This window comes from Symsagittifera roscoffensis, chromosome 1, assembly GCF_963678635.1.
Source record: "Symsagittifera roscoffensis chromosome 1, txSymRosc1.1, whole genome shotgun sequence".
In the NCBI taxonomy this organism is placed as follows: domain Eukaryota; kingdom Metazoa; phylum Xenacoelomorpha; order Acoela; family Convolutidae; genus Symsagittifera; species Symsagittifera roscoffensis.
Window position 1 is genome coordinate 11637256 of NC_087062.1, and position 9822 is coordinate 11647077.

The 9822-nt window shown below is 38.7% G+C and overlaps 1 protein-coding gene across 1 annotated transcript; it reads right to left on the reverse strand.

Annotated features, from left to right (window-relative positions):
- Nucleotides 1-115: 115 nt before the first annotated feature.
- Nucleotides 116-9376, reverse strand: LOC134857281 (serine/arginine repetitive matrix protein 1-like). Its single transcript, XM_063873662.1, has 10 exons — nucleotides 9171-9376; nucleotides 8743-8947; nucleotides 8088-8218; nucleotides 7658-7968; nucleotides 7117-7287; nucleotides 6500-6707; nucleotides 5801-6077; nucleotides 5172-5676; nucleotides 3884-5091; nucleotides 116-812 (listed from the first exon to the last, which is right to left on the reverse strand). The coding sequence occupies exons 1-10, from the start codon at nucleotides 9374-9376 to the stop codon at nucleotides 222-224; spliced, it is 3813 nt and encodes a 1270-aa protein (XP_063729732.1). The 3' UTR covers nucleotides 116-221.
- Nucleotides 9377-9822: the final 446 nt, after the last annotated feature.

Below are 9822 nucleotides of genomic sequence, written 5' to 3' on the forward strand. Positions count from 1 at the left end.
AGGTTCGATGTCCTTGTACAATCACTTTCAATGCTTTGATTGCATAACTAGTACTGACTGATCCTTGACAACGTGATGTTCATATTTATTTTGCCAACTGCTTGGAAAAATCAAGAAGGAACAAAGACTAAATAATATATTCTGATTTAAGAGGTCAACATTTACTCAATAATAGTTTATAGGTCTATAATCTAAAGTGTAATTTTGAAATGTAATCCTTCCTATCTGCATCTTGGAGGTGTGTGACTGTTACTTATCAAGACATCGTCGCTCGATGCTTGAGACGATTGTTCTTCGTCTGATCTGTCACCATAACTTGACTTATAATCATTGCCTGACCAATTCTGATCTTCTATTTTTCTAGAGGCAGGGTAACTTCTACTCCCATGAGACCGCGAAGACTTCGACTCCGATCCCAGATGATATGAAATTTTACGATGACGTTCATTCGATACTGCCGTTGCTTTGGCCACTTTATTCTGGTGCCTCGATTTCAGCTTCTTGGCTCTTAGTTTCTTTTCAGCCGAGCTAGAGCTACTAGAAGACTCATCTGAGCTTCCACTTCTGCTTGATGCGGCACTGTCTGTTGAAGCATCGTCGGCTAATGAGGCCATCGGCGGAGGAGGATACGGGACTTTTCTAGTCAGAGGGGGAGGCGGAGGTAATTCGTGATGTTGTTTCGACTTCGAGTGACGTGGCGACTTTTTCTTCTCATTGCCCGACAAAAGTCTGACCTTCGGCAACGTTTTGTCATACAACATCGGCGGTGGCGACAAAGTTCCTTTTTCGTGGAATTCAGGCGATAAAGCTCTCTAAAATATAAATGTTATAGAAACAAATGTAGCCAGTTCCGGGGCAAATAGCTTAGAAGGTTCCGACCACAGTACTTAAAAAGAAAAAATTATTTTTCTTTTTTTAATTTGTGCAGTTCTTATGTTCTTTTACGGACAAGGGAAGCGACAAAAACTAAAATTGGAAACGTTGATATTGAATTCAAATGTCTAAACTTATCGTAGCAAAATACATAACAAAAAATGTTTTTTTTTCTGATTACTGTCGTTTTTTGTGCGCATGGCAAAAGGGGAAGGACAAAAACTAAGCTTGGAAAAGTTGATAATGGCTTCAATTGACTACATTTATTATAGCAAAATACATAAAGAGGCAAAAAGGAGCTTCGCGCTACTTGCGATACAACGAAAACATAGCATGGCAAGCTAGTTAACAAAAAATGACGAATTGTAAAAATATCGCACAAAAATTAGTCTCTTAAAATCATTATTTGTCTCGAATGAAGTTTATTTCGAGGAAAGCATGTCAAAAAAACTACCAGCGTAAAAGTATCACGGCAAAAAACCATTTAACGGTAAATTTGCCAACAAAATTAGAATGAACGAACGCTCTTTGAGCTGAAACAAATCTTGTCATAAAATGTTTGAATTTTTGCCAAGAAGATTATTTTCCCCCGGAAAACTACGCAATAAGAGGCAACCAAGCTAAGTCATTAAAAAATGCTAAGTGAAGGAAGCGCTAAAAAAGCTTCGAAGCTTGATTTCCTGGAATAAGCTAAATTTTTCACGGCTTAAACTAAATCTTTTTTTAACATCTCAACCTTTTTTTTACAATCAATGAAATCACGATAGAAAGGTATAAACACAGAAGCGACGCTCTCCTTCGCAAACACTAGCGAGAATACGATAAAAAGCAGCTGTATAAAGTCCAAAAGGAAAAAGTAGAAATGAACTTCGTACTAGTAAAAAATTGGATGTTTCGGAACCGAACCTAGACCTAGGACCCTTCTGCGACCTAGAGATTATAAGTCTTAGACTAACCCCTCAGCCACGGACGCTTAATTAATCACAAACACCAGACACAAATAAAGCAGAGAACAGATGCAATGAAATTTCCAATGCTACAGCTCGTGATTACAGCAACAGTATCACCAAATAAAAATAGCCAATCGAAGATTGGAAAAGAGTAATGAGAGCAAGCAAACAGAAAAAAACGCCAACTTTGTTGAAAAAATATCAACTTTCGAACTTCAAAGAAAAAAATTGCTGCCCTTTAAGCTCTTTGAATTTCAAGAACAATTTATGATTGGCGCTTTTTTGCTAATATTAACCCAACTTGAGAAAACCAGATCACTAGGTAAAGTTTTTATAAAAATTTAATTCCACTTTCGAAACTAGAAATCATTCACGATTTTTTGCGCCATTTCCACGTTTGTATTTGGAGATTGCTATTTACGTCACTTTCAGCAGATGAATTTCAATTGAACTCAAAAAGTGCATATACACCTAAGTGCATTCATAAATGCATCAATATGTTTTAATGCACATCTGTAGTTGTTAGAGCATTTTATCCTGAACAAAAAAAAATCAGCAAGACCTATATAAGAGTCTTCACTACGTTCTCTTAATAAAAAACTTTTGATGAACACTTATTTGCGATGTAGGCTAGAAAAAAAAGGTTCGTAATAATTCACTACGCTGGCGGCTAATGTAATAATGATATATCACTCCACACCATCTGATATTTATTCGTGTGATTTTGGTGGAAAAAAAAAACTTGAAAAATCAAACACACCCGAACACAAAAAATCTCAACACTTTTAGTGGTCGGAACAATAAACACTTTTTTTCTAATTAAAATTACATAAAGATAGCAAAGAAGGAGAGGCGTATCAGCAAAAAGACATTCAAAAAAGGGATTTCTCACATTGTTTGGTGTTACACAGCTTTCGAAATTGAAAAGTCAAGCTGAAGAATTGCAGCGATTATTTACATTGACGAACCTTTGGAAATCTCCAAAAAGCTAGTTCTTTTCTATATGTTTTTGTGCTGACGTTGAAACTTGCGAGCCTCTAAATTGGAACGAGGCCGCGAGAAGCCACTCTTTGACCGAGAAATGAACTCTATCAAGGTGCCAGGGGTATTTTAAGGGGTCAAATTTTACACAGAAAAATAGAAGACATGATAGAACGATTTTTTGGATAGATCAAAACTGTTTTACTTTCGTTTCTCGCTTTCTTGTAATAAATCATAAATTCTTCGAAATTAAATTGCGAGATAAAAGCTTCAACCTCTCAATACTTTTCCAGTCATCGTAAAAAAACCTGATCGTTCATTCTTCGAATTGAAACTTTTGCTTCGTAAACCACAAGAAAGCGAGAATATCAAATAGAGTAAAACTCAAAGCATAGCTTTCAGTATGTCGGAAACTTTAGCAGCGTGTTGATTTTCTTAACAATGATTTTCACAAAACTGCACGATTCATGTGCATGCATAATACGGTAAGAAGCTTGTCCCTTAAGCTCAATTCGGCCGTCTGTAATGCCTGCTAAGTGACCGATGTACTCAAACGCTCGCTATTACGATGCGTAAATATCGCATCAATCATTAACTCCATCTGGAACCTTACTTTCTCATCATCTTTATATTGTCGAGGAACCTTATCGGTTCCTTTTTTATCCAGCCGACTACTGCTGCTTCGACTTCGGCTGTTTCGCCGGCGTTTTTGCCGCGTGGGAGATCGCGAGCCGGATCTATACCTGCTGGCTAGAGACAAGTGACATCTCTGCGCTTCTCTCTTACCAACGCTACTAGCGTGTCTGGACGAGGCAAACTAATAAATCAGCATCATCAATACCCATTATGAAGTTCATTTTTATCATTTTCACCAAAATCATTTTTTTTTTGAATACTCAAATACGAAACAGTTCAATTATGTCTCAAATCATATATAAATTGGAACAAACTCACAGTATTTTATTTAAACGCAACAAAAATTGTGATTTAAAAATAAATTAAAAGTTATTTGCTAAATAATAAGAAAGGAGGAAATTCTTGTATAAACAGTCAAATAATATATTCATAAACGCACTTACCCATGAGTCTTTATTGCGAACTGATGTATGTGGCAACCGCTGCTTAGTCAAATCTTTCTCGACCACAATTTTACTCGACATTGGAGCTGCTCTTTTTCTGTCCTCTCTCAACGACTCGTCAACCACAAAACTCTTCGGGATATAGGGATCCTCAACCGGTCCCGGGCCTCTGAAGGGTGTTCGGGCAAACTGATCTCCGACAACGAACTCAGTCTGAAACGGCGGCATGGTCGGAGGGACGACTCTATTCGTCCTATTTTTGATGTCCTTCTTAGCCAAGCGTTCCATTAGACTATCGTCACTACTTTCATCCGATTCAGAGCTGGTCGATACATTTCGTTTTCGCTTCGACTTCTTTTTTCTGAGCGGTGGTAAAGGCGGAGGTGCCGGTGGGAACTCAATCAATTTATCGGATCGACTGGCCGATATATGTGGATGAAGTTTAGTAGCTCTTAATGGAGGCGATGTCTCTCTATCGAAAGACTTTGATTGCACAACTGATGGAGCAATTTCTTGATCGTTGGGGTTCTCAGTTTGTTCATCTTCTTCATCGTCGGTTATTTCACCTTCTTCTACTTCCTCGTTTTCCGTTCGAACTTTCTCCTTTTTAGGACTCGCAGTAGGTTCGTCTTTTACTTCGAGTTCTTCCTTTGTAACACTCACTGTAATTTCAGCGGACTCTTTCATCTCCTCTGTGGTTTCTTTAGCCTCTTTATCTACAGGACGTTCATCAGAACTCGATTGTTTCTTATCAATAGGTGAGGAGCCCTTTGAGCTTTCTGCGACGCTGATAGGTTTGAGTTTTGTTTCTTTGTCTCTTTCGTCCATGTTGCGAGATACATCTTCCTTTTCTTGTCGCCTTTCGTATTTTCTCGAACTTTTTCGATCATTGTCCCGGTCGGAATGATCACTAAAATTCCGAGAAGCACTTCGTTTTTCCGATTGAGAATCTCTTTCTACTCTTGATCGAGATCCACTTGATTCTGCATCGCTTCTATTCGTGTCAACCGAGGGAGTAGTTTCTCTTCGACTTCGTCTACTGGACAAATGGACTTGTGGCATATCTTTCTTTCTAGATCGTTCTTCGGTCGTTCTCGACTTCGCCTCACTTCTCGAAGAAGAAACCCTAACCCGTTCAATAGTCGATGATACTTCATCGCGAGTTTTTTCTACGGGGGGAGTCATTTGCCTGCTTTCGGGTCTCTCGTCTAAAACCATCATGAATAAAACTGATATGATTATGATCAAATATAACACATCAAATATTTGACATTGAAGCAAAAATTACCTTCTATGGGTGGCGCTTTCTCCTTCTTTTTCGGGGAAACTACATCTTCTTTCGGCGGCGAAGGACTTCGTTTTCTCTTCAATAGCATACTTGGTGAGTTTCCGGGATAGAAACGCTTTGGAGTGGACTTGGAATGCTTTTTTGGTGTGGATCGGTCTCGTTTTGAGGGAGATTCCGACATTGGAGTGGACTTCTTTTTCTCGGAATCTGGAGAGTATCGGCTCGGTTGTCTTCCTTTTCTACCATACCTCGACACATGTTCTCGATCTGATTCTCTCGAATGATGCGGACTCCCTCGACTGTCTCTTCTCGACTCTCGGGAGGAACCGAAGGAATCCCCAATTGATCCCGGTGTCCGGAGTTTATTTGGAGAGACTGCCGCACTGCTACTGAGCTTCTGGTGCCTAGTAATTGTGTCCATGTTTGGAATTAATCTTTCTTCATCGCTGCTGCTACTTCCACTGCTACTACTACTCGTTGAGTCGAAGTCGCTCTCTGACGAAATCTAAAACCAAGTCTAAATAGGTTAACCACAGAAACCAAAAATCATCATTCATTTTATTAAGTTTGCCCATAAGAATACTCCACAAGTCTCAGTTTAAAAATTACGAGCAAGTCATGATGCCTACCGATTCGATGTCTGAGTTCGATTGCTTTCTGATTGGTGTTGGCTTGCTGACAACTGCTGACCTCATCTTAAGTTTCCTCTTTTCAAGCAGAAGAGACCCCAGAGTTGACCTGCCTTGGGAAGGGTTCTTTGCGCTTCCAGGGACTAATTGATTCGCATCGTCAGAAGGGTTAGCTTGATTTGAACTAGAGCGAGATGGAGTCAACGATGCTAGATCAGTGCTGACTCGGTTATCGTTGTCAACTGAATCTGCCGTAGTCACACTTTCATCGGCAGACCTATGACATATGGATAGCATAATGACTTGAATAAACTCTTGCAAGCAAAAAGGAGCTTAGCACCATGAAATTGCTCTTACAAATTTTTTAGCCGTACCCGGGAAAACAAAAATAAATTTTGCTCGTCAGGAGATCATATTTAGGGAGTCATCGTGAAACGCATTTCGTGGCAGGCTTAACTTTTCTAAGGTGGAGAATTCGTAATGATCGACGATTCGAAATGAGCATCAATTACGCCAAAAATGGCGGAACAAATTTTTGCTGTCTACTTAGCAAACGGAGAAAAGGCAAAATATAAATAAAAGACTAGTTTAATATTATAATGACAAATAATTGCCGTATATGAATCGTAGTCTTTTAAGAATTAACGTCCAACCACATTTTTTATTTCAAAATTCAAATCTTTGAGATGAAAGGCTCACCATATTTCAGTGTTTGCAGTGGGATCTGGCGAATGACCATCCTCAATATCCATCATTTCTGGCGATATAATGTCCTCTACGCCAGTTGGGGACTCATCCACCATCACCGAGATATCCCCAATCTGGGCTGAAGATACAGGGGGCATATTGGCAGCCTGGCTGTTCAGCAATGCTTCTCTCAGCTCAGGTGGCGCATCTTGAGGGTACACTAGAAAAGAAAATAATATATTATCTAATAAATATACTGTTGCATTAGGTCAAACCGAAAATTATCTTTAAATCGCGCAAGAATTTTTTTTTGAAAACATGCCCACAGACATGCCCGTTGCCTATAACCCGTCCGCTTCAATATGTTTTCGTTATGTGCGGTCTGGTCATTTCATTGCCAAGAAACATTCATATCAATATTTAGAAAAACGTTTGAAAAGTCTTACAGTTTATGTTATACCAGATGAAACAACTAACTGGAAAAATCAGTAAAATGTTTCATCTTCCGAGTTAAAGGAATTACAGAGCAATTATATAACGAGATCAAATATAAATCAAATTCAGTGAATAAAGCCTTAATTTGAGGTTTCAGTGAATAAAGCCTTTATAGGATATGAAATATAACTAACTGGAAAAATGAGCCAATTGGTTGAACAATAATTGCGGCAGCACAGCAGAAGTCTTGTTTTCATTTTCATCTCCCGTGTCTTCGTCGACGGGAACCGGCGCCACCGGAGACGCAGGACCCCCATCTTCGAACTGTCCATAATTTCCAGCATCACCACTCGTTAAAGCCATTTCTAAACAGCCATGCATACCTAGGCGCTCAAAAAATATATTTTAAACCCAGAATCTACAATTTACTTTCCAAGCATTGTGTGAAATTGTACGTTTACAATTTAGTTCGGCTTAAAAAAGTAAGAAAAAAGCATCAGTTTGTCGTGTGACATCGAGAATTAGGTGTTTCATACCATTCTTGCAAAAAAATCTCGGTACGTTTTCGAATACTTTGCTGCAGATTTCACATGTCCCAGAAAATTCAAAATACTCTCTCATTAGACCTAGAAATGGACCAATCACAATCCATTTGAAGTACGAGTCACAATTTCAATACCATATGGCGCTTATGGACATTTCCGTCTGTGGTAATTCAACTACTTATCATCAGACCTGGAGCTCTAGCTGCTTCTTGTCGTTCCCTCTCAAGCTTAGCCATTGTCAGTTGTTCTGAGTAATACTTTTCCAGTGGCGGAGGCGTTGGCAATCTTTCTGGTCTGTGACTCGCATTTCCAGACGTCATCGGGATACCCATAGCAAGGTGCTCCTGGTTGTCTTGGTTCAAGAAAGATGCCACTTCTATTTTCTCATCGGGTATATAATCTTCGAGTGTGTCCTTGACTACTGATCGTATGCGGCGCTCTACGTTCGGTCCGATCAGGTCGTCGACTAAGTCATTGATCCATGAAGACAGTCCATTGTATCTGAGAAATCGAAACTGTTCAAACAACTTAGGTATTTTGTGGCAGGCAGAGCCACTTCTCTTGCTTTTATAAGTACACGAAAACTTGGGAGATCAAAAACGAATCTCTGATATACTTACTCCCTATTGAGTTCATCTTTGAGCCCATCGCGCATTTTGTTCTTGCGCATTCCAGGGTGGAAGGGACCTTGTCTCGCAATGTATTTCGAAACAGTTGACATCACTTTGTATCTCAAGCTCTTGTAGCTGGGCTAAAAAAAAAGATACATTTTTAGATCAAACGACGTATTATGAGACCACTAAACCTCAAAAAACTCAAGGCGGAACCATTTAAGCCGACAAAAGGATCTAAGCGAAAAAATAAAAAACAAATTATACAAAATCATAGGAGGTAAATAACAAACCACGTGAATGAATCAAAATGATTCATCAAAGGAGGTAAACTAACAAACCACGTGAATGAATCAAAATGAATCAAATATAGGAAAATTAAAGACTGCTTAAATCAGAAAAAGTCTATCTTTGGAAAGTAAGTAACAAAGAATGTTCACAAATTCAAAACAGTAAGCCTACGAAAAAAAGCAGACGTCTGAAAATGAAATCCCAGAACCTTCGCAAACATGAGCATTACCTCTAGGAATAAGTCAAATACCATGCGGTTACAATACCCTTGCTAATAGCAAGGGTTATCATACAGAAAAAAAACTATTTTCTTCAAACTAATTTTTCAAATTGCAAAAACTAGTCTAGTAACGTTTGTCCAATGTTTACTCACTAATTTTTCGATTCCATCTAAAAACTCCTTCCTAAAATCATCGAAGTGTCCTCTGGACTTGAACGCATCAATCGTTTTCTCCACAACCTGAGTTTCCTCTGCGTCTAGAACCTCAGGCACCAAAAGTTTTTCTCTTGCTGGTAACTCATTGAGAGATAGGAGACTGGACACTTCTCGCCTTTCTTGAACCAGTGGTTCCGGAGGCCTACAAAAAGCAAACTTAATTCGTTAACATTGGCTGCATTATTCCATTCTGTTTTTACCGTGCTTTAATTACTAATTTGAATTCACACATCAAACATTTCCCATTTAACTTTGTCAAAATGAAAGCAAGTCACTTCTCTTGTTGCGTATATTTCTCCCACACTTTTTGATCGACTAGATTTTTTTGAAGAAAAATTGGAGTCTATTCTAACTTTTCTACCTACCTGCTACTCCAGCTCCTGGAACTATGTGACGAAGAGTGACTGCTTGAGTGTCCATTCACAGCTCCACTACTGCGATGTCTGCTGTAATATCTATGACTGCTACTGTGTGAACTGCGGCTGGGACTGGGGGGATAGTAGGGCAGAGGTCTGGCTCTGGGTCGCTCCGACTGATTTGGAGATCTAGTGAAATATCTTCTAGAGCTCATAATCTGAAAGTGACAAATAGCATAATAAGAGCGAAACCAACCCAATGTTAATGGCCCACTTTTAGCAAACGAACTAAAAAATACATTAAAAAATTAAGGAAAAGCTAACCATCGCAACAAAAAAAAAGTGAAAAAAAAAATCAAACCACATTCGAGATTCAGCCGATCAAAATCTGTTATTTTATACGACTGGAGATTTGGAAAACTGAACAAAGAGGCTAAACTTCAATTCACAAACACGACACTAAATATAACATTTGCAAAGAACTTGAAATTCCATATAATAGGTAGCTTTTGTAGTTCGCTTTTTTTTGTAAAATCGCGTGCGTCAATAAAATGCGTTCGTTAATTTTGTTGAAATTCCCCACGTAATTTGACTCATGCTAATAATTAATGTCAAGTGTTTGCGCAAAAATTTTCAAGCAATGACGCATAAGAAAATTTAT